At 39.9% G+C, this 26399-nt stretch overlaps 1 protein-coding gene across 2 annotated transcripts in view; it reads right to left on the bottom strand.

The window, feature by feature from the left end:
• PRIM2 (DNA primase subunit 2) overlaps positions 1 to 26399 on the bottom strand; it is a 313191-nt gene that overhangs the window by 19470 nt on the left and 267322 nt on the right. The window contains exons 12-13 of one of the 2 annotated variants that reach the window (XM_059937546.1): positions 19601 to 19683; positions 19114 to 19241 (exon numbers count right to left, since the gene is read on the bottom strand). In XM_059937546.1, coding sequence (XP_059793529.1) covers positions 19146 to 19241; positions 19601 to 19683 — 179 coding nt within the window. In that variant the 3' untranslated portion in view covers positions 19114 to 19145. Of the gene's footprint in view, positions 1 to 19113; positions 19242 to 19600; positions 19684 to 26399 lie in introns of those variants that run through there. The other variant, XM_059937545.1, reaches the window with a different exon arrangement.

Genomic DNA, 26399 nt, shown 5'->3' with positions numbered 1-26399 from the left:
TTACACTTCATCGACTATTTCATCCTCAAGGCAAATTACTGTTTGGTTTTGAACTCCAATTAAGTGGCTAATAACCAAGATATCCTTGCAGGGGAGGGGCAAAGAGCAAATAAGGCGACAGTTTTCTCATTTGATTGGTGACAGATCACAGCCGTTGACAAACATATGCGATACGAAGTACTGGTGGGAAATGTTATATATTTATACTTATACACACACATATATACGTATGTGAAAATAGAAATAGAGATTACATTTTATAACTTAGAGCCACCCTTCCTTCTCCCTTCTGATGCTCATACTCTCGGCCACCGAGACGTCCTCTCCGCCTTTGCTTCAGCACCTGCCATGAGGTCCAGATGGTTCTCTGGCGGCAGAATGCAGCCACCTGCCCATCCTGGGCTGCAGGGAGGAGACGCTGACCTCACCAACCAGACACGCGGCTCAGCTGTCTCTAACTCAAGGTCACGTTCTGTTTTATTTAAAAGTGATAACAAGCTTGTTTCTTCCTAAAAAATCAACCTTTCAAGAGGAGATATTTGCTGATATTTTCCTGCTCCATTTCTAATCTTCCTTTATTTTGAAGGTGAGAGAAAACACGGTTGTGATGTAGAGTCTGGAACACTGTTGATCTTATTACTTGGCCCCTGTTTCTCCTACAAAACTTACAACTCTGCTGTGACCTTCCCCTACTGGTGGGTCAGGGGCAAGTTTCCCACTCATGAAGATGTGCTTTCCTTCGTTTAAAACATTATGTGCCAAGAATTTTTCTGAGTCACTCTTCATTGTCTATAAAAACATAGTTATCCAAATAAATTGATTCTACCTCCAAACGTCTTTAAAATTAATCTTTTCCTCTCCATTGTTAAGGCCCTCATCATTCCCTTTTTATTGCAAAGCTTCTTGATTTATCCCTTCCTCATTCAAGACAGCTTCTGAACTGCCACCATAGTAACTAACTTTCCTAAAACCCAGATCTAACCCTGGCATTGCTGGCTCCCAGACTCCTCATCCTGGCTCAAAAGGCCACGACCATTAGGCCACAGTCCCGCCCCCGCCCCCACCCAGGCCCCTCCTGCCCACCTGGCCCCTGGGTCCTCACACTCCAGTCCAGCTTCTCCCAGGGTGTATGCTTTGGAATTTTAGCTCACAAAACGCCAGTGATGACGCAGAGGGTTTTCTTGTCTAATGCACTGTTTGATTTGGTTTAGTCCAGAATTATCTAAGTTTCTTCAGGGCAGGACTTAACAGGGTGGTGTTTCTCAACTAGTCTGTCCCCAGAACCTGTTTTCATAGATCTCTCAGGACTAGGGCTCCTCAGAACACACCCTGGCGCCTTATCTGAATGTGCTCACCTCCCCTGAGTCTCACTCTAGCCCTTCTCCTGTCTAGCCTTCTCTCACCACACTGAATTTCTTTACTGTCTGTCTCCTCCACTGGAGTATCACCTCTGAGGAAGAGGGGCCTTGCTATTAGTTCATCACTATATTCCCAGGGTCCTAAATGGTAACTGGAATACAGTCACACCCGATCACATTTGCTAATGTTGAATGGATGTTCCCCCTTTGGCCTGATAAGCCTGACTTCCCTCCAGTGGGGAACTCCTACCCCACCTTCACACCCAATGCAAATGTCACTTCCTACGTGAAGCAATCCCTGATGTCACTCCTCCCTCCTCAGCAGATCTTCCCCTTCTGGCTCTTCAACTAGCATTTAGAATAATTTTTTAAAGCACTTCTACTTCATTATAGTTAATTATGTCTTGTAATGTCACTTGACTAAAAGCTCTAACACAGCTTCTTAAATCTTTTTGTTTCCAGACTTGAACATACGGAAAACTCAGCAACATGGATGGTGCTTGGGAAATGTTTATTAAGCCATAAAATAAATGTTTTTCCTCCCCAAAGAAACTTCCTTCTGTTTGAATCCGTCTTAGAGCACTTTTACCAGAGCGTTTGCAATTAGACAGTTGATTTCCATTTCTCTCTCTCTCTCTTTTTTTATTGGTGTAGCACCACAGGAAAAAAATTACTAACTTAATTTAGTTCTTCCACAGGCTTTAAAAGGGCTTGAGAGGTTTCTCCAGTCATATTTGAGGACACTTTGGAGAAGAGAGCGACATCACTCCATCAAATTAACTGGAATCCAAATGTAGAAACCTGCCATTGCTGTGTATAGTTTACACAAACAGGAAAACATCCTGGTCTGTGTACACAACAGCCCCTGCCCGCACCTCTCAGATGAGCTTTCAGACTATGATCGAGTCAGTTGGTCACTCTCTCACTCCATCCACGCAGCCCACATTCATTTAGCCCCTTGAAGGGATACCAGGATTGGGTTTATAGAGATGAAAGATACCATTTATGTCCTCAAGGAGGATAAGGCCACAAAGACAGTCTGGAGGGGAGGACAGACAAGGGAACAAAGAGTACAAAACAGGTGTTGACCTGATACAGGAGAACACAGGATGCTACAAGAAGGGGAGGGGAAAGGGCTCAATATGAGTTTCAGGGGAGAACAGAACCAAGTGGTAATAATGAATCACAACGATGAAGATAAAGAAAGGGTCAGGGCAACCCAGACACGGGAACGACATGCAAAGGAGGCACAGAAACTCCAAGCAAGATGCTTGGGGACGGGAAGAATGTAAAGTATATTAGAAAGATGACCTGGCATCAGTGTGAAGGACTTTTGGGGGGAAGAGGGGCTGTGGACAATGGGGAGAGAGCAGAGCAGAAAGGACAGACTCAAGGGGCCTGGGAGTGGTCGTGGATGTTGTCCTGACTTCCGGCTTGAGCATCTGGTGCTGCACTCACTCTCCCCAGAGGCAGAGTACCAAGGACACCGCCCACTCCTCAGGACCAGGGCACACTGTCTCCAGGCTCAGAGAGTGCTGACGACTGAGAGCTGGCAGCAGTCCCGTCGGCTGGGGAAAGCCATCTTCCCCAGAGTGGCCTGACTCAACGACCGGCCGACGCAGCACGCTCCTATCAAGGACCAGTCACAGGGTCATCTCACCTCAGAGCTCCCTGTGGGACCAGCTAGAGACCACGTCCCCTTCTGCTCTGTCCTGCCTGCTCCTTCCCTGACAGGTGCTGACCCCGAGAGCACTCCCCAGCAAACGCCCTGCACGCAAACCCCACCACAGCGAACCAGACCCCGACAAAGTGCAAGTTGTGGTTAGCTTGTTTGTTTGCTTTTGCAGGGAGAGGGATGGGAATCAGGTGAGGAAGAATAAGGTCCATAACAACATCTTATACACCTGCTCTGTCTGTATCAGATACTGTTCTGGTTATTTTACTTAATTACCAGCTCTCTAAATCTGTTTTTCACATATATATGCAGACACATGCGAAAAAGAATGCTTATAGCAATTTTTTAGGCCATTGAGATGCCTGGGAAAATCTGATCAAAACTGTGACTCTCCCCAATTAGAAAAGTGTGCCACACCTCATAAATCCTGAAATGCCCTGCAAGTCAGCTAAATTCTAAATAGAAGAGAGGCTTTCTGAAAGGTATATAACACTCAAGTTTAATAATCATATTACATTACTCCCTTATTTTTATCCACAATATAGATACCCTAATATTGAAAATGTCCCACTGTCTTTTAACTTACTATATTTGAATAAAGGTTTTGAATCATTAAAAATAAGTCCAACATTTAGGTTAAAGGATTCAAGCTTTAGGGGAACATAAACAACTAAGTGAACTTGGAACAGGGGAGGGAGAGAAAGAGAAGGCTGAGGAGAGGACGGAGGGAGGGGAAGGCAAGTGAGAATCCTGTCAAGTCTGCTGGGAGGGGCAGACAGAAGTGCGGCCAGACCGCAATCCCACAGTTTACTCGCTAATCACAACTGTGCGGCGGGTATCCTATTTTTTTGCCTAAAAGCTTGCCACTTCAGAATCACTATGTCCTATGATCTTTATGGAAATGATGAAAAAGATTTATCCTTGACTTAATAGTTATTTTCAAAGATCTTACCTATAGAAAGAGATGTAGCCTATTTGCTTGAAAACAGAAACTAAACTAGAAGAAACTAAACTTACCACCTGTCACTCAAATGAGGTTTTTCCAACGACTGGAAGATTGAGAAATAAATAAATATATATGTTTACATATAAATATAGGTTTATATACATATATATTTATGTATATATATATATACAAAACGTACAACTACACATCCAAACAGCTCAACAAACTCCTAGGAGGACAAAACACACAGAAACGCATTATAAAGAAACCACTGAAAGAGACAAAAGAAAACACAGACAGGAGCAAGACAAACCACTCTTCACTTACCAGAAACAGCAAGAGTATCAGCGGCCTTCTCAGCAGAACCCAAAGAGACCAGAAGGCAGCAGGATAACATACTTTGCTCAAAGAATAAAGCTGTCAACCAAGATTCATATGTCCTTTAAAAATGGAGAAATTAATACATTCCCAGATAAACAAAAGCTGAGGGAGTCTGTTGCTAGTAGACCTGCCCTACAGGAAATATTAGAGGGAGTCCTTCAGGCAGAAATGTAAGGTCACTAGACAGTTCTTGAAAGCCACACAAAAATAAAGGACACGGGTAAAGGTAACTACATCATATATAAAGGCCAGTATTACTGCATTTTTGATATGTAAGTCCTCTTTTTCTTCCAATATGATTTAAAAGGCAAATGCATAAAACAATAACTATAAATCAATGTTAATAGGCACACAATGTATAAAGATGCAATTTGTGACAACAACAACATAAAGGGGGAGGGACAGAGTTAAACAGAAGCGGAGGTTTGTATACTACAGAGGTTAAGCTGGTACTAACTGTCATAAGTTTAAGAGGGTAACTGCAATCCCCAGGGTAACCCAGTAAGAAAATAAATAAAAATACATATAGAGAAAAGGAAATGAAGAGAATTCAAACAGTACACTGCAAAAATATCAATCACAAAAGAAGGCAGTAATAGAACTGAGGGACAAAGGGATGTGACCCACAGAAAACAGCAAAATGACAAAAGTGAATCCTTTCTTATCAGTAATTATTTTAACTGTAAGTAGATTAAACTCTCCAATTGCAGAGAATGGAAAAATGGCTGAAATTACATAATCAAACTATGTGCTCTCTACAAGAGACTCACTTTAGATCCAAAGACAAAAATAGGTTGAAAGTGAAAGGATGGAAAAAGATATTCAATGCAAATAGTAACCAAAAGAGAGCTGGGGCCATACTAACAACAGGCAAAACAGATTTTAAGTCAAAAAATGTTACAAGAGACAAAATGACATTATATACTGATAAAAGGGTAAATCTGTCAGGAAGATAGAACAATTATAAACATATACGCACTGAAAAACAGAGACCCAGAATACATGAAGCAAAAATTGAAAGAATTGAAGGTAGTAATAGACAGCTCTACAATAACAGTTGGAAACTCTTTCAAAAATGGGTAGAACAACTAGAAAGACGAGCTACAAGGAAAGAGAACCTGAACAACATTATAACCAACTAGACATAACAGACAATATGGAACACTCCATCCCAAACAGCAAAATACACATTCTTCTCAAGTGTACAGGGAACGTTCTTCAGGATAGACCATATGTTAGGTGACAAAATAAGTCTTAATAAATTTAAAAATGCTGAAATTATAGAAAACATCTTCTCTGACCACAGTGGGATGAAATAAGAAATCAATTACAGAAAGAAAACTGGAAAATTCAAAAATATGTAAAAATGAAACAACACATTCATAAACAACCAATGGGTCAAGGAAAAAAGAAAATTAAAGAAAAGGGAAATTGGGAAATACTTTGAGACACATGAAAACAAAAATACAACACGCTGAAACTTATAGAATATAGAGAAAACAGTGCTCGTGGGGAAATTTCTAGCTGTAAACACTACAATAAAAAACAAGAAAAATCTCAAATCAATAACCTAACTTTATACTAGAAAAAAGAAGAGCAAACTAAACACAAAACCAATAGAAAGAAGGAAATAAAGATTAAAGTGGAGATAAAATAGAGACGAGAAATACAATAGAGAAATACAGAAATATAATAGAGAAAATAAAAAAGAAAACAACTTTGTACTTTGAAAGGATCAACAAAATTGACAAAGACTGACTAAGAAAAAAAGACACAATGACTAAAATCAGAAAAGTGGGGACATTACTAACGACTTAACTGAAATGAAAGGGACTATAAGGGAAAACTATGAACAACTTCACACCAACAAATTAGCCAGCCTAGATGAACTGGACAAATTCCTAGACATACACAAATTACCAAAACTGACCTAAGAAGACAGAAAATCTGAACAAACCTGTAATAGGCAAAGAGACTGAGTATTTAAAAACTTCCCAACAAAGAAAAGCCCAGGACTAGATGGCAACCAAACATTTAGAGAAGAATTAATACCAATGCTTCTCAAACCCTTCCAAAAAAGGAGTGAGCACTTCCTCTCATTCTATGAGGCCAGTATCACCCTGATAGTAAAGCCAAAGAAAGACATCACACGAAAATTATAGACCAATATCCCTTATGAATACAGGATGCAAAAATTCTCAACAAAATACTAGCAAACCAAATCCAGCAGCACATTGAAAGTATTATAAACCATGACTAAGTGGGATTTATCCCAGTGAAGCCAGGGTGGTTCAACATATGAATATCAATCAATGTATATACGACATTAATAGAAGGAAGGACAAAAGCCACATGATCATTTCAGATGCTGAAAAAGTATCTGAAAATATCCAACACATTTTCATGGTTAACACACACACAGAATAGAAGGAAACTTCCTTAACATAATGAAGGGCATTTATGAAAAACCTATGGCTAACATCATATCCTTGGTGAAAGACAAAAGTCTTCCCCTTGAGATGAAGAACAAGACAAGGATGCCCGCTTTCACCACTGCTATTCAACAATGCACTGGAAGTCCTAATCAGAGCCATTAGGCAAGAAATAAAAAGGCATCCAAATGAAAACGAAAAGGCAAAACCATACCTGTTCACAGATGACATGGTCTTATATACAGAAAAAATCCTAAAGAATCCATTAAAAAAAACTATTAGAACTAATAAATGAACTCAGCAAAGTTGCCAGATACAAGAACAACCCAAAGAAGTCAGTTGTAGTTCTAACACTAGTAGTGAACAATCAGAAAAGGACACTAAGAAAAAGTTCCATTTACAACAGCATTCAAAAGAATAAAATGCCTATAAATTTGGCCCAGGAAGTGAAAGACACATATGCTGAAAACTGCAAAACATTGCTGAAAGGAATTAAAGGCCTAAACAAACATAAAGAAATCCCCTGTTCACAGACTGAAAGATAATATTGAAAAGATATCAATACTACCCAAAGCAATCTACAGATTCAACGCAATCCTTATGTAAGTTCCAATGGCCTTTTCTGCAAAAATGGAAAAGCCAATCCTCAAATTCATATGGAATTGCAAGGGACTCCAAATAGCCAAAACGATATTGAAAAAGAGGAACGTGAAGTTGGAGAATTCAAACCTCTTGATTTCAAAACCTACTACAATGCTAACGCAACCAAAAAAGTGTTATATGGCAAAAAGAGAGACATACTGACCAACACTATAGAATCGAGAGTCCAGAAATAAACCCATATAACTAGGTCCAGTGAAGTTTTGACAAGGGTGTAAGACCATAATCATGGGAAAAATGGTCTTTTCAGTAAATGGTGCTGAGACAGCTGGCCATCCACATGAAAAAGAATGAAGATGGACCCTTGTATATCACACCATATACAGAAATTGACTCAAAATGGATTGATAACCTAAATATAAGAGTTCAAACTATAAGACTCCTACAATAAAATACAGGTGTCCATTTTCATAACCTTGAATTTAGCAATGGGCTTTTAAATATGACATCAAAACTACAGGTAACAACAACAAGAACAAAACATACTGGATTTCATCAAAATTAAAAACTCGTGTCCATCAAAAGAAACTATCAAAGAAGTGTTAAGACAACCTACAGAATGGGAGAAAAAATTTGCAAACTGTTATAGACTGAATGTTTATATCCCCTCCAAAATATGTATGTTAAAATCCTAACCCCCAATGTGATGGTACAAAGAGGTAGGGCCTTTGGTAGGTGATCAGTGCTCTATAAGAGAGACCCCAGAGAGCTCTCACCCCCTTCTGCCTCATGAGGACACAGTGAGAAGATGACCATCCATGAGCCAGGAGATGGGGCCTCAGTGGGCAGTGAATCTGCCAGCACCTTGATCTTGGACTTCCCAGCTTCCAGAACCATGAAAATACATCTGTTGTTAGAAGCTATCCAGCCTATGGTAACTTGTTATAGCAGCCAAAATGGACTAAGACAGAAATCAGATATCTGATAAGGGTCTAGTATCCAAAATATATATGGAACTCTTAAACTCAATAACAAAAAGACAACACAACTCAAAATGGGCAAAGGATGTGAACAGACATTTCTCCAAAGAAGACATACAAGCAGCCAACAAGCACATGAAAAATAATGACAGCATTAGTCATCGGAAAAATGTAAGTAAAAACCACAGTGAGGTACCACTTCACACCTATCAGGATGGTGTTATGGGCTGAATTGTGTTCCTTCAAAAAGGGCATGTTAAAGTCCCAATCCCTCCTGCCTCAGAACGGGACCCTATTTGAAGACAGGGTCTTTACAGAGGTAATGAAACTAAAATGAGGTCATTAGGGTCGGCCCAAATCCAATACAACTGGTGTCCTTACAAAAAGAGGAAAGAGGATGCACAGAGGGAAGACGATGTAAAGACACAGGGAGAATGCCACGTAAAAATGAAGGTAGAGATTAGGTGATGCATGTACAAAGCGAAAGATGCCAGCAAACTGCCAGGAACCAGGAGAGGCCTGGAACAGATCCTCCTTCACAGCCTCAGAAGGAGCAAAACCTGCCAACACCTTGCGTTCAGATTTCTAGCCTCCAGAACTATAGACAATAAGTTTTTTTAAGCCACTCAGTTTGTGGCACTTTGTTACGGCGGTCCTAGAAAACAAACACAGACGACTATAACTGAAACAAAAGGGGGGAGGATTACAAACGTCAGCAAGGGAGCGGAGAACATATAGAAGCCTCACAACACAGCTGGTGGGAATGTAAAATTGTATCGCCTCAGTGGAAAATAGCCTGGCAATTCCTCAATTAGTTAAACACAGAATTACGTTATGACCCAGCAATTCTACTTTTAGGTGTATACACAAAAGAACTGAAAGTAGGCACTCAGACAGATACTTGTATGTGAAATGTTCACAGCGGTACTCTCAGACCATACAGCTGAAAGGGGGAAACAACTTACTGCCCATCAAGGAGTGAATGGATAAACACACAATGGAATACTATTCAGCCATAAAGAGGGATGAGGTACTGACAGATCCTACAACAAGGAGGAACCTCGAAAACACGCTCAGTAAAAGAAGCCAGACACAAAAGGTCACCTGTTGTATGACTCCATTTACATGCAATCCCCAGCATGGACAGATCCATGGAGACAGCTGGCTGCCAGGGCTGAGTGGGCTACTTCCCAGGGACCGGGTTTCACTGGGGTCACGAGCTGTCTGGTGGTGGGTGCACAACACTGTGAATGTACTAAGTGTACTGAATTGTATGCTTTTAAATGGTTAATTTCATATCATGTGAATTTTACCTCAATAAAAAAAAGTTAACTGGGACTTTTGAAACCCTGTTACCAACTATAATTTATACTCTGAGTTATTCTCATCTTTATTTCATATTATTTGCCAGTGTTTAAATAATGTATTAAACATATTCCTAAATGTAGGTACCCCCAAATCATTATTCATCTCACAGTAAAGGCTTTCCCTGAAAGAAAGCAAAAAGAATTTCAACTGAATTTACAGTAAGAAAAATAAGACAGGAAAGTGCTGCAGAGGAACAGAGCCCTGTAGCATCAGGGCCACAGGGCGCATGGGTCCCACCTTCTCCAGTGCTGCTTTGAGGTCTGAACTCCTCATCACAGGGATGACAGGATGGCGAGAGCCAAGGGAGGCCTAGTCCACTGTGTAAAGCCCCCATTCCAGCCCTTGGCACAATCGCGCAGAGCAGGCCAGAATATAAAACCAGAAAGGAAGTCCTGTGTCCAGTGACAGACCAAGCACACCGCTCACTTCTACCTAATAAGAGAGAAAAGCTACTGAGGAGTAAAAGCATTCACAGATTACAACAAAAGGTGTTAGCTCTACTATGACACATAGTACAAAGAACTATCACCTTTAAAGTTACTCTGTGGGCAGCAATTATTATTCTTTATTAAACTGTATGAGAATTAAACATATGCCATATGTGATTCAGCACAGTAAAAAGACAACTTTACTAGTAAGAAAGGATACAGCACACTGTTCCAGGGGACAGTGAAAAAACTGCAATCTGAAAATTTCATGTGTGTCTTTTCACAATAAAAAAAAAAAACCTCTTCAGAGAAATAAAAGTATTTAAGATCATTTAGAGATTTTATTCTCAATATTTTGAATGAAGATTCTTAAAATGTCTGTATCTTAAAATATTAGTATTTCATCATAAAATTGCAATTTTTATGCAAAAAGTGAAAGCAAAATGAAAAGTAAAAACCAAAACTCAAGACACCTAAATTAGGCAGGAACTATTGACAGATATGGTTAACTGAACAAACTAGCAAAGCACTGCAAGGATTATTACCTCACTGGAAATTCTTAAAAGAAATTGAGCTTAAAATGCATACCAATATTTTAAGGAGGAAAAAGGGAAGATGCCAACAAAAAAACTGGCCAATATAGCTTGTAGACATATTTATTCATTTGGTCACCAGCTTGGACAGTTAAGAGAGAATTTTCCAGGTTCTCAAATCTCTGAACATTTTACAAGCACAGAGAACAACGGCCTTTGCTCCAATCACTGTTTCAAGGATGCTCCTGTAACCAACAGCCTTACATACAGAACCTTCCACTGAACGGAAATGCAGGCATGAGCACTGTCCAAGAGGAAAGATCCAGAATCCCACACTCAGAGTTTCTCTCCTCTGACAGAACCCACTGCACAGGCCACAGTACCCGGCCTTCCTCACGCTGCTCCGTGGGAACTGGGGCTCTGCGAGCTGACACAAGAAAACGCTGATATACTGCTACTGCTACAACCTTCAGGTCTTCTGCCATCATCCGTGAAATTGTGGCAGCTAAGTTCTTAGGTAGCAAGGAGGACAAAATCTCAGATCTTTCACAGCCCTTAACATGGACAGGACACTACGGTAGGTACTGGGAGGACAGAGGGATAAAGGTTAAAACCCTCACATCCAAAGACCTCACATCAGCTCTTACTAATGCTATTACCACCTACCCATTAGGCACACACCACTTAATTTATACTTCATACATAACACGAGACTGTCCTGTTCAACCTCTAAGTGGGTACTGCCTGTGGAAGTGAAAAATAATTTTTTTAGTATACAGTGCAGCTAATTACTAATATCAAAAGCTTCCACACCACATTTCTTCCCTGCTTGGTCTGTTCCCAAGATGCAATTACTTTTCATCATTTCCACTTTGGGCCATATATTTAGATTGTTGCCCATATAATTCTAAATTACATGCTGATATTTTGGGTTCTTTATTTATTAACTTAACCTATTGAATTCCTGCTATGAAAGATGAATAACTGGCTCTTTATGCTACCACTTACCTATTCTTTCTTTCCATTAAAAAATTAAGGTATAATTTTCATGCAGTAAAATATTCCCCCTTTAGTGTATAGTTCTGCAAAATTTGACAAATTCAGTCATGATACCACCTCCACAATCAGACTGAACATTTTCATCACCCAAATGACCCCCCATCCCTTTGTAACTAACACCTCCTCCATTCCCAGCAATCACTGTTTTCTGTATGTATAGATTTGTCTTTTCCAGAATGTCACATAAAAGGAATCATACCATATGACTTCTTTCACCTAGCATGACGCCTGCTGTTGGGTATACCAGTAGTTTGTTCCTTTTTTATTGCTGAGTAATATTTCATTGCATGACTACAGGCAGCCTCAGAGATGCTGTGGGTTCAGTTCCAGACCACTGCAATAAAGCGAGTATCACAATAAAGTGAGCTACAAATTGTTTGGTTTCCCAGTGCTGTTAAGTGTGTAATAGCTACATGCCTAAAAAAAACAATGCACATGTTTTAATTAAAAAATACTTCATTGCAAAAAACACTAACCATCATCAGCCTTCAGCAAGTCTTAATCTTCTTGCTGGGGGAGGGTCTTGCCTCAATGTTGGTGGCTGATGACTGATCAAGGTGGTGGCTGCTGAACGCTGGGGTGGCTGTGGCAGTTTCTAAAAATAAGACAATGAAACCTGCCATGTCAACTGACTCTTCCTCTTGCAAATGACTTCTCTGTAGGACACAATGCTGTGTGAGCATTTTACCCACAGGAGAGCTTCTCTCTAAACTGGAGTCAGTCTTCTCCAACCCTGCTGCTGCGTTTTCAACTAAGATTATAGAATGTTCTAAATCCTTTGTTGTCATTTCAACAATCTTCACCAGGATTATATTTCATCTCAAAAAACCACTTTCTCTGCTGATTCACAAGAAACAACTCCTCATCCATTCAAGTTTTATCATAAGATTGTAGCAATTCAATCACACCTCTGGGCCCCACTTCTAATTCTAGTTCTCTTGCTATACCCACCCTATTTGCAATTACTTCCTCCACTGAAGTCTTGAACCCCTCAGTCATCCATGAGGGTTGGAATCAACATCTTCCAAGCTCCTGTTAATGTTAATATTTTACCTCTTCCCATGAATCATTAACGTTCTTAATGGCATCTAGAATGGTGAATTCTTTTCAGAAGGTTTTCAATTGACTTTGCCCAGATCCTATGCAGCTATAGCCTTACAAAATGTATTTCTTAAATAATAAGACTTGGAAGTTGAAATTATTCCTTGTCCATGGGCTGCAGAGTAGATGTTATGTTAGCAGGCAGGAAAACAGCATAAATTTTATATATCTCCACTGGAACTCTTGAGTGTTCAAGTGCATTGTCAATGAGCAGTAACAATTTGAAAGGTATCTTTTCTTTTCTTTTTTTTTTTTCCTGAGCAGTAGGTCTCAACTGTGGGCTTAAAATATTCAGTAAACCATGCTGTAAACAGATGTTCTGTCATCTAGGCTTTGTTGTTCCATTTACAGAGCACAGGAAGGATAACTTGCTGCAGCTTCTACATCAGCACTTGCTGGTTCACCTTGCACTTCCACGTTATGGGGACGGCTTCTTTCCTTAAACCTTACGAACCAACCTCTGCTAACTTCAAACTTTTCTTCTGCAGTTTCCTCATTTCTCTCAGCCTTCATAGAATTAAAGAGAGTTAGGGCCTTGCTCTGGATTAGGCTTTGGCTTTAGGGAACGTTGTGGCTGGTTTGATCTTCTATCCAGAGACTAAAGCTTTCACCCTATCAGCAATAAGGTTGTTTCACTTTCTTATCATTCATGTGTTCACTGCAGTAGCACTTTTAATTTCCTTTGAGAACTTTTCCTTTGCATTCACAACTTGGCTAACTGGTGCAAGAGGCCTAGCTTTCAGCCTGTCTTGGTTTTTGACATGCCTTCCTCACTAAACTTAATCTTTAGATTTAAAGTGAGAGAGGTTTGACTCTTCCTTTTACTTGAACACTTGGAGGCCATTATGGGGTTCTTAACTGGCCTAATTTCAATATTGTTGTGTCTCAGGGAATAGGGAGGCCAGAGGAGAGGAAGAAAGATGAGGGAACGGCCGGTCAGCGGAGCAGTCAGAACACACACGACATTTACCGATTAAGGTTGTCATCTTACAGGGGTGCAGTTCGTGGTGCCTCCCAAAATTACAATAGTAACATCAAAGATCACCGCTCATAGATCACCCATAACAAATATAATAATAATGAAAAAGTTTGAAATATTGCAAGAACTACCAAAATCTGACACAGAGATACGAACTGAGCAAATGCTGTTGGAAAAATGGCACTGACAGACTTGCTTGACGCAGGGTTGCCACAAACCTTCATTTGTTAAGAAAATACAATATCTGTGAAGCACAAAAAAGTGAAGCACAATAAAATGAGGTATAACACAATTTGTTTATCCAACCACATGCTGAAGGACACTGGGTTTTTTCCAGTTTGGGGGAATTAGAATAAAGCCACTATAAACCCTTATGTACAGGTTTCTGTGTGGGCTTAAGGCTTTTATTTCAATGGTATAATTATCTAGTAGTGGTGTAACTAGCTCAAACAGTATGTGCAAATGTAACTTTATAAGAAATTGCCAGCTGCTTTCACAACAGCTCTACCATGTGGGCCCCCAGCAAGAATGAGACTTCCAGTCACTCTGCATCCTCACCAGCACTTGGTATTGTTAGGTTGTTGTTTTTTTTTAATTAGACCAATTCTAATTGACGTATACTTTTAAAATCGTATTTCCCTAATACCTAATGCTGAACATTTTTTTCACGTGTTTATTATTCAAATATTTGGTGAAATGTCTGTTCAAACTTTTTACTCACTTAAAAAACTGTTTTCTGATTATTGAGCTTTGAGAGGACTTTATATCTTTATAATTCTGGATACAAGTACTTTATGAAATACATGATTTGCAAATATTTTTCTTCCAGTCTATGGCTATTTTATTATTCTCTTAACAGTGTTTCTGCAGACCAAAGTTTTAATTTTGATAAAGTCTAATTTATCAACATTTTCTTTCACTGAACATACCAAATCCAAGGTAATTTAGATTTTCTTGTTTTCTCCTGGAAGGTTTACATTTTGCATTTAGATCTATGACCCACTTCAAATTAATTGTTTTAAAGGTATGAGGTATGTGTCTAGGTTTTGTTTTTTGTTTTTTTTTTGACATATGGACTTTCAGTTTTTCTAGAACTACTTGTTGGAAAATATTCTTTTCCTATTGAATTGCTCTGGCACCTTTATTTAAAAATCCAGTGCCCATATATATGTGGGTCTGTTTCTGGACTTTTTATAACTGTCCAGTTGATCTCTCTGTTTATCATTTCCCTAGAACCACACTGTCTTGATTACAGTAGCCCTACAGTAAGTCTGAAATCAGGTAGTGTGTACCTCTAACTCTGTTCTTTGACTGTTTTCATCAATGTCTCAGCATAAAGATCTTGCACATATTCTGTACATAAAACATATAAAAAACATTTGTCTTTTTGGTACTATTGCATATGATAATTTAAAAATTTTTAAATTTCCAGTTGTTCTTTGGAAGAAATATAATTGATTTTTGTATACTGACTTAGTACCCTGCAATCTATTAGTTATAATAGCATTTTGGTAGGTTCTTTGACATTTTTTTTCATAGATAATCACATTGTCTGAGATTAGAGGAAGGTTTTCTTTCTCCCCTTCTAATCTGCCTTCTATTTCTTTTTCTTCCCTTATTGTACTGGTTACAGTCATAGAACGTACTTTGTCTGATTTCAATTCATTTAAATTTTGTAATGGATTTTTTAAGACCCAGAATGTGACCTATGTGGGTGAGTGTGTATTCACCTGCTGTGGGGCAGTATGTTTATAGCTCAAGTCTTCTACATCCCTACTCGTTCTCTGTCTGCTTATTCTAGTAATTACTGAAAGAGGAGTGCTCAAGTCTCCAAATGTAACTGTGGATTTGTCTGGTTCTCTACTCAGTTCTCTTTGTTCTTACTACGTGTGTGTTTAAGCTATGTTGTTGGGGTATGAACACTTAGGATTCTGATGTCTTGCTGGTGACCTGACCTCCATATTTTTCTCTTTTGGGGGAGGGCTGAGGAATAAATGCAGGACTGCCCATCATCTTTGGTTTTATTGTTGTTCAGTTCCGGTCTTCCTAAGCTGGATACCAAGCTCATTCAAAAAGGATGATGAAATGTGATCCTATAAATATGCTTCTTTAAAAAGTAGGTGATGCCAATTAAGTCACAATTATCTCTCTTCTGATCATCAAAATTCTGATTATTAAGATCTAAGTATTTCTTAATGTTGAAGGTATCTTTTTCAAGTAGTTTTTCTCTGAAATAAAAGTAGCTCCATTGAGTTTTACCTTAAATGCATTTAAATGATATTTTTCTTGACTTTCTTTCAGTATTTTAATATGCACTTGGAGTTTTTAAGGTCTAATTTGCACTTATGTCAGCCTGCAACTACGTACTCATCAAGATGTTTTACATGGATTTTTCATTCATCAACTTTCTTCCCTTTAGAACACAGCTCCCGAGCTGGCTTCACTCTATTGAAAAGCCACTCAATAAAGACACTAAATGAAAGCAAAATATTATTTACAGCTTGCCCACATGCACTCTGCATCTGTGTTCATCTCAGACAAATAGTTACAATGCAGGTCCAAAGGGTGACGTGGAAATTACTATCACACCAACTAAGTAAGGAATCTACTTGTGGATTGAGCATAAATGGAGGAGTACAATGGAGTCAAAGGTAAGAATGTACATACATAGTCACTACTGTTAAATAAAATCATTACTCTTCTTGATAAACATGATAATAGCCTATATTTTTTAGAAAGTGATTCTTCATGAAGTGCCCATCAACAGATGAACGGACAAAGAAGATGTGGTACATATATACAATGGAATATTATTCAGCCATAAAAAAGAATGAAATATTGCCATTTGGGACAACATGGATGGACCAAGACAAAATTATACTTAGTGAAGCAAGTCATACAGAGAAAGACGAATACTATATGACTTCACCTGTATGTGGAATCTAAAAAAACAAAACAAATGAACGAACATAACCAAACACAAACAGAGTCATAGATACACAGAACAAACAGGTGGTTACCAGAGGGGAGCGGGTTGAGGGGAGGAGAGACACAGATGAGGGAGATTAAGAGGTACAAACTTTAAGTTATAAAATAAATGAGTCACAGGGATGATACGTACAGTGTGGGGAATATAGTCAATAACTATGTAATATCTTTGTGTGGTGACAGATGGTAACTAGAGTTATCATCGTGATTATTTGAAAGATAAAGAAATATCGAACCACTATGTTGTGTACCGGGAACTAACATGGCATTGTAAGTCAATTATACTTCAAAAAGCAACCAACCAACAAACAAACTCACAGAAAAAAGGGTCAGACTTGTGGTTTTCAGAAGTGGGGTTGTGGGAGGGGGAACTGGATGAAGGCAGTCAATCAAAAGGTAGAAACTCCCAGTTATAAGATAAATAATTACTGAGGATGTAATGTAGAACATGATAAACATAATTAACACTGCTGTGCGTTACATGTGAAAATAAAGAGTTTTCATTATGAGGAAAAAATATACTTTTTTCTGTTCCTTCACTTTTGTATCTATATGAGATGATGGATGTTTGCTAATCTTATTGTGGTCATCACTTCATGATGTATGTAAGTCAGAGCACTGTGCTGCACACCTTATACAGTGCTGTATGTCAATCTTAAGAAAACTGGAGAAAAAGAAAAGGAGCAAAGGCGTGTACACTGTGGTCATGGTGTAATGGACACATAAGCTAATTCTGCTCGGTTAGAGAGGGATCATCTTTGCCTCTATCTTTATCAAGCCCACCCTCTCTGATGGGTTCTTTTCTCCTCTTCCTACAAACAGGCTCAGGTCTCCTCTGGCCCCAAACACGCAAACAAACCACCCACGAGGCTTACGCTGATAGCGCCAACACCCCTTTCACTAGCACCTTCTGTGAAACATGCTCACTGTCTGCAGGTCCAAGCCACTGTCTCATTCATTTGTCTTTAAGTGACTGTGATCTTGCTCTGGTTTCCCCCAGGACACTGACGCCTCTCACCAAATCCAGTCACCTCTCCTCAGTCCTAATCCCACCCAGTCCCTCAGCTACGTAGGACCCTGTGGGCCACACCTCCTCTCACACTCCTCTCCCGACTTTTGTACACTGCACTTCCCTAAGTACTCCCTCCCTCTCCCCCCATTTCTGCTCTGTCCTTCTACTGTCTGACAAAGGGAAGCATCAGCCAAGATTCCGTTCTGAGTCCTGGCTTTTGACTCCCTACCCCCTCTTCTCCATTATTTGTTCTCCTCTCCCACAGAAAACTCACGATAATCAGCTCTAAAGTAAACTGGGGTTGAGAAAAAAAAGTGGAGTCAGAAGGCCTGGCTTCCATTTCTGTTTCCACTGACTTAGCTGCTGTGCACCCAAGGGCATGTAACACCCCACAACTCCACAAAAGTGAAGAGATCTCTTCTAATGTCCCTTCCAATCCCACAGTTCTACAATTCTAACCCTAAAAAGAACATCAGATTTCCAGCTGGAACTTCTCTAATGCACTGACAAATCCACATTCTGCCTGCCATTTAACTGTCCCAGCTCCAAACCTAATCTCTCAAACCAACAACTTCTTTTAGGTTGCCTATTAATGTTGATGTACTGGTGCCACCAATACCGTAAGCTTGAAATGCTAGTAATCCTATACACTTACTGTCTTTTATTCACACTTTCTCTCTTTTTAACCACCCCCCATACACTCAAGGCCCAATTCACAGAGCGTCTCTTCCAGGAAGTGATCCTCAGCCTCCCAATCTGGTAGCCACCCCCCATCTTCAGAAGAGCCGAGACACTCTATGTGTGCCTCTCTCATTACACTTGGCACATGTTTCCCTCCAGATTCTGGTTATGAAGGAGCAGGGTTTATATCTGAATCTTCTTAGCATTTGCAAAGAGCACCTTGAGCACTGCCTTCCCCAGAGGACGGAAAAACCGTAAGATTTGAACTGAATTGAATAAACTCAATATGTACTCTGGATGCAGTAGAAGCAGTAGAGTTTTCTAGAATAATTTTTTTTTCAAGAAAAAAAAATTGATATATAATGATTTAGATGTTCTGGCTCTAAAATAGATATTGTTCTTTTTCAGCTAAGGAAGCAGAAGCTCCTCTTGAATTCCTTCAAAATCCAAGCCAACTTACAAAGCACACTAGAGACAGTATCTCTGTGAGGTCACAAGTTTTTTAAAAGCATGTTTATTAAACGATATACTCTTAAATATTTGGTTTTACATTTGAGCATTTCTTTTTTTTATCTAAGTGGTTTACGAGGCAAAGTAGTTTGATAAACTGTTTGACCTGATGAACTATCCTCGGAAGTGTGGATCTGACGTAGTAAATGAGAAGGCCCAGCCAGTCCATACTGCGTTATCTTCTCCTTCAACATCCCTGCAGCACAAAGTCTCCAAAATGAAATATGATATCACTGATTTTCAGCTTCATTAATAAGCTTCAATGCATTCCTCTAAAAACTTATTTTTTAAAATGCCCCCCATTGAGACAGTAAAACAAAATGAGAGAAAAAAAAAGGTTTTCAGTTTCTGTTATTACATAAAAATGCAGCCTAGCAGACAGAAGAACGAGAATTTCCAAGGAGTCTAAAGCAGAAAAGCCAAAGCTTTGGCTTAATTCACCTAGAAGACAGGATGTTTGGCATGAGGCCCAGCAGGTAGTACACCGTGTCTCTGCAAGAACATGACATGAAACTGAAGGGCCTGTCCACTGTCTCATTACTGAGGCTGCAGGGCAGGGTCCGACCTACCTGGTTGATCCCTGAGGGAGGGATCTTGTACGCCTGCAGCTTCTGTCTCAGCAGCTCGGGATCGCTGTGCCGGAAGGGGCACCCTGACAACGACAAGCAGCACAGCAGCAAGGTTATTCACCCGGACATAATACAACACCACACTCAAAAGACTGTCTGAGCGTCCCTTAATTGTCTAACAGCTTATTAATAAAAAAGTTAATTGCCCATGGGTGCAACTGCTTTCCTCTCTTTATCTAAATGACGACTGAGCTGTGCGGTTATCAGGGCACTACAGCCTCAAGAGTTACATAAAACATTCCAGCATTCTCAGGCAAGGCTGCCCACTCACTAGGAGGAGGAAGCACTTTTAATTATGCTACTAGCTAAGAAGCACCCAACATGGGTTAGCCAACATTATTACTCTAAAAAAATCTTATGATGAAATGGCAAAGGGTCCCAATGAGAAAGAAATGAGGCTTAGTTAAGCCCAGAATTATTAAAGGACACCAAAGAGAGACAGATTAATTGAACTGTCCAAATTGCATTTGAAATAATGGCTATACCTGTCATGAAAAGGGTCAGAAAGGGCAAAGCCAAGAAGAAACTAAAGACTGACAAAAAACCAAAGATCACAAAAAAGTCTTTCAAAGCTATGCTCACAAGAAGAAGAAAACAGAAGAAACAGGGGGCTCGAGGAGAAGATGGCAGAAGAGTAAGAAGTGGAGATCACCTTCCTCCCCACAGATACATCAGAAATACATCTACACGTGGAACTGCTCCTATAGAACACCCACTGAATGCTGGCAGAAGACCTCAGACCTCCCAAAAGGCAAGAAACTCCCCACGTACCTGGGTAGGGCAAAAGAAAAAAGAAAAAAAAGAGACAAAAGAATAGGGACGGGACCTGCACCAGTGGGACTGAGCGGTGAAGGAGGAAAGTTTTCCACACACTAGGAAGCCCCTTCGCAGGCAGAGACTGTGGGTGGCGGAGGGGAGAGCTTTGGAGCCGCGGAGGAGAGTGCAGCAACGGGGGTGCGGAGGGCAAAGCGGAGAGATTCCCGCACAGAGGATCGGTGCTGACCAGCACTCACCAGCCCGAGAGGCTTGTCTGCTCACCCGCCGGTGTGGGCGGGGGCTGGGAGCTGAGGCTCGGGCTTCAGTCGGATCGCAGGGAGAGGACTGGGGTTGGCTGCATGCACACAGCCTGAAGGGGTTAGTATACCACAGCTAGCCGGGAGGGAGTCCTGGAAAAGGTCTGGACCTGCCGAAGAGGCAAGAGAATTTTTCTTCCCTCTTTGTTTCCTGGTGCGCGAGGAGAGGGGATTCAGAGCGCTGCTTAAAGGAGCTCCAAAGACGGGCGCAAGCCGCGGCTATCAGCGCGGACCCCAGAGACGGGCATGAAACGCTAAGACTGCTGCTGCCGCCACCAAGAAGCCTGTGTGCGACCACAGGTCACTATCCACAATGCCACTCCCGGGAGCCTGTGCAGCCCGCCACGGCCAGGCTCCCGTGATCCAGGGACAACTTCCCCAGGAGAACACACGGTGCGCCTCAGGCTGGTGCAACATCACGCCGGCCTCTGATGCCGCAGGCTCGCCCTGCATTCCGTACCCCTCCCTCCCCACTGCCTAGTGAGCCAGAGCCCCCGAATCAGCTGCTCCTTTAACCCCGTCCTGTCTGAGCCAAGAACAGACACCCTCAGGTGACCTACACACAGAGGCGGGGCCAAATCCAAAGCTGAACCTGGGAGCTATGCAAACAAAGAAGAGAAAGGGAAATCTCTCCCAGCAGCCTCAGAAGCAGCGGATTAAAGCTCCACAGTCAACTTGATGTACCTGCATCAGTGGAATACCTGAATAGACAACGAATCTTCCCAAATTGAGGAGGTGGACTCTGGGAGCAAGATATATTATTTTTTCCCCTTTTCCTCATTTTGTGACTGTGTATGTGTATGCTTCTGTGTGAGAGTTTGTCTGTATAGCTTTGCTTTCACCATTTGTCCTAGGGTTCTGTCCGTCCGTTCTTTTTATCTTTTTTTTTTTTACTTTAAAAAGTATTTTTTCATAATAATATTTTATTTTTTTATTTTAATAACTATTTTTTTATCTTACTTTATTTGATTTTATTTTATTTTATCCTCTTTCTTTCTTTCTATTTTTTCTCCCTTTTATTCTGAGCCGTGTGGATGAAAGGATCTTGGTGCTCCAGCCAGGAGTCAGTGCTGTGCCTCTGAGGTGGGAGAGCCAACTTCAGGACACTGGTCCACAAGAGACCTCCCAGCTCCATGTAATATCAAACGGGGAAAATCTCCCAGAGATCGCCACCTCAACACCAAGACCCAGCTTCACTCAACGACCAGCAAGCTACAGTGCTGGACACCCTATGCCAGACAAACAGCAAGAAAGGAACATAGCCCCATCCATTAGCAGAGAGGCTGCCTAAAATCATAATAAGGCCACAGACATCCCAAAACACACCACCAGACGTGGACCTGCCCACCAGGAAGACAAGATCCAGACTCATCCACCAGAACACAGGCACTAGTCCCCTCCACCAGGAAGCCTACACAACCCACCAAACCAACCTTAGCCACTGGGGACAGACACCAAAAACAACGGGAACTACGAACCTGCAGTCTGCAAAAAGGAGACTCAAAACACAGTAAGATAAGCAAAATGAGAAGACAGAAAAACACACAGCAGATGAAGGAGCAAGGTAAAAATTCACCAAACATAAAAAATGAAGAGGAAATAGGCAATCTACCTGAAAAAGAATTCAGAATGATAGTAAAGATGATCCAAAATCTTGGAAATAGAATAGACAAAATGCAAGAAACATTTAACAAGGACCTAGAAGAACTAAAGAGGAAACAAGCAATGATGAACAACACAATAAATGAAATTAAAAATACTCTAGAAGGGATCAATAGCAGAATAACTGAGGCAGAAGAACGGTAAGTGACCTGGAAGAAAAAATAGTGACAATAACTACTGCAGAGCAGAATAAAAAAAAAAAGAATAAAAAGAACTGATGACAATCTCAGAGACCTCGGCACAACAATAAACGCACCAACATACGAATTATAGGGGTCCCAGAAGAAGAAGAGAAAAACAAAGGGACTGAGAAAATATTTGAAGAGATTATAGTTGAAAACTTCCCTAATATGGGAAAGAAAATAGTTAATCAAGTCCAGGAAGCACAGAGAGTCCAATACAGGATAAATCCAAGGAGAAACACGCCAAGACATATATTAATCAAACTATCAAAAATTAAATACAAAGAAAACATATTAAAAGCAGCAAGGGAAAAACAACAAATAACACACAAGGGAATCCCCATAAGGTTAACAGCTGTTCTTTCAGCAGAAACTCTGCAAGCCAGAAGGGAGTGGCAGGACATATTTAAAGTGATGAACGAGAAAAACCTATAAGCAAGATTACTCTACCCGTCAAGGATCTCATTCAGATTTGATGGAGAAATTAAAACCTTTACAGACAAGCAAAAGCTGAGAGAGTTCAGCACCACCAAACCAGCTTTACAACAAATACGAAAGGAACTTCTCTAGGCAAGAAACACAAGAGAAGGAAAAGACCTACAATAACAAACCCAAAACAATTAAGAAAATGGGAATAGGAACATACATATCGATAATTACCTTAAATGTAAATGGATTAAATGCTCCCACCAAAAGACATAGACCGGCTGAATGGATACAAAAACAAGACCCGTATATATGCTGTCTACAAGAGACCCACTTCAGACCTAGGGACACATACAGACTGAAAGTGAGGGGATGGAAAAAGATATTCCATGCAAATGGAAATCAAAAGAAAGCTGGAGTAGCAATTCTCATATCAGACAAAATAGACTTTAAAATAAAGACTATTACAAGAGACAAAGAAGGACACTATATAATGATCAAGGGATCGATCCAAGAGGAAGGTATAACAATTGTAAATATTTATGCACCCAACATAGGAGCACCTCAATACATAAGGCAAATACTAACAGCCATAAAAGGGGAAATCAACAGTAACACAATTATAGTAGGGGACTTTAACACCCCACTTTCACCAGTGGACAGACCATCCAAAATGAAAATAAATAAGGAAACACAAGCTTTAAATGATACATTAAACAAGATGGACTTAATGGATATTTATAGGACATTCCACCCAAAAACAACAGAATACACATTTTTCTCAAGTGCTCATGGAACATTCTCCAGGATAGATCATATCCTGGGTCACAAATCAAGCCTTGGTAAATTGAAGAAAACTGAAATCGTATCAAGTATCTTTCCTGCTCACAATGCTATGAGACTAGATATCAATTACAGGAAAAAATCTGTAAAATATACAAACACATAGAGGCTACACAATACACTACTTAATAATGAAGTGATCGCTGAAGAAATCAAAGGGGAAATCAAAAAATACCTAGAAACAAATGACAATGGAGACACGACCCAAAACCTATGGGATGCAGCAAAAGCAGTGCTAAGAGGGAAGTTTATAGCAATACAAGCCTACATCAAGAAACAGGAAACATCTCAAATAACCACCTAACCTAGCACCTAAAGCAATTAGAGAAAGAAGAACAAAAAAACCCCAAAGCTAGCAGAAGGAAAGAAATCATAAAGATCAGATCAGAAATAAATGAAAAAGAAATGAAGGAGACAATAGCAAAGATCAATAAAACTAAAAGCTGGTTCTTTGAGAAGAAAAGAAGAAAACAAAATTGATAAACCATTAGCCAGACTCATCAAGAAAAAAAGGGAGAAGACTCAAATCAATAGAATTAAAAATGAAAAAGGAGAAGTAACCACTGACACTGCAGAAATACAAACGATCATGAGAGATTACTACAAGCAACTCTATGCCAATAAAATGGACAACCTGGAAGAAATGGACAGATTCTTAGAAATGCACAACCTGCCGAGACTGAACCAGGAAGAAATAGAAAATATGAACACGGCAATCACAAGCACTGAAATTGAAACTGTGATTAAAAATCTTCCAACAAACAAAAGCCCAGGACCAGATGGCTTCACAGGCAAATTCTACCAAACATTTAGAGAAGAGCTAACACCTATCCTTCTTAAACTCTTCCAAAATATTGCAGAGGGAGGAACACTCCCCAACTCATTCTAAGAGGCCACCATCACCCTGATACCAAAACCAGACAAAGATGTCACAAAGAAAGAAAACTACAGGCCAATATCACTGATGAACATAGATGCAAAAATCCTCAACAAAATACTAGCAAACAGAATCCAACAGCACATTAATAGGATCATACACCATGATCAAGTGGGGTTTATTCCAGGAATGCAAGGATTCTTCAATATACGCAAATTAATCAACGTGATACATCATATTAACAAATTGAAGGAGAAAAACCATATGATCATCTCAATAGATGCAGAGAAAGCTTTTGACAAAATTTAACACCCATTTATGATAAAAACCCTCCAGAAAGTACGCATAGAGGGAACTTTCCTCAACATAATAAAGGCCATATATGACAAACCCACAGCCAACACTGTCCTCAATGGTGAAAAACTGAAACCATTTCCACTAAGATCAGGAACAAGACAAGGTTGCCCACTCTCACCACTATTATTCAACATCGTTTTGGAAGTGTTAGCCACAGCAAACAGAGAAGAAAAAGAAAGAAAAGGAATCCAAATCGGAAAAGAAGAAGTAAAGCTGTCACTGTTTGCAGATGACATGATATTATACATAGAGAATCCTAAAGATGCTACCAGAAAACTACTAGAGCTAATCAATGAATTTGGTAAAGTAGCAGGATACGAAATTAATGCACAGAAATCTCTTGCATTCCTCTACACTAATGATGAAAATCTGAAAGTGAAATTAAGGAAACACTCCCATTTACCACTGCAACAAAAAGAATAAAACATCTAGGAATAAACCTACCTAAGGAGACAAAAGACCTGTATGCAGAAAATTATAAGACACTGATGAAAGAAATTAAAGATGATACAAATAGATGGAGAGATATACTATGTTCTTGGATTGGAAGAATCAACATTGTGAAAATGACATTACTACCCAAAGCAATCTACAGATTCAATGCAATCCCTATCAAACTACCACTGGCATTTTTCACAGAACTAGAACAAAAAATTTCACAATATGTATGGAAACACAAAAGACCCCGAATAGCCAAAGCAATCTTGAGAACGAAAAATGGAGCTGGAGGAATCAGGCTCCCTGACTTCAGACTATATTACAAATCTACAGTAATCAAGACAGTTTGGTACTGGCACAAAAACAGAAACATAGATCAATGGAACAGGATAGAAAGCCCAGAGATAAACCCACGCACATATGGTCACCTTATCTTTGATAAAGGAGGCAAGCATATACAGTGGAGAAAAGACAGCCTCTTCAATAAGTGGTGTTGGGAAAACTGGACTGGTACATGTAAAAGTATGAAATGAGAACACTCCCTGACACCATACACAAAAATAAACTCAAAATGAATTAAAGACCTAAGTGTAAGGCCAGACACTATCAAACTCTTAGAGGAAAACATAGGCAGAACACTGTATGACATAAATCACAGCAAGATCCTTTTTGACCCAGCTCCTAGAGAATTGGAAATAAAAACAAAAAGAAACAAATGGGACCTAATGAAACTTAAAAGCTTTTGCACAGCAAAGGAAACCATAAACAAGACCAAAAGACAACCCTCAGAATGGGAGAAAATATTTGCAAATGAAGCAACTGACAAAGGATTAATCTCCAAGATTTACAAGCAGCTCATGCAGCTCAATAACAAAAAAACA

Source organism: Balaenoptera ricei, chromosome 11, assembly GCF_028023285.1.
Source record: "Balaenoptera ricei isolate mBalRic1 chromosome 11, mBalRic1.hap2, whole genome shotgun sequence".
In the NCBI taxonomy this organism is placed as follows: domain Eukaryota; kingdom Metazoa; phylum Chordata; class Mammalia; order Artiodactyla; family Balaenopteridae; genus Balaenoptera; species Balaenoptera ricei.
The sequence above is the reverse complement of the archived record's forward strand: the minus strand, read 5'-3'. Positions and strand labels throughout refer to the sequence as shown.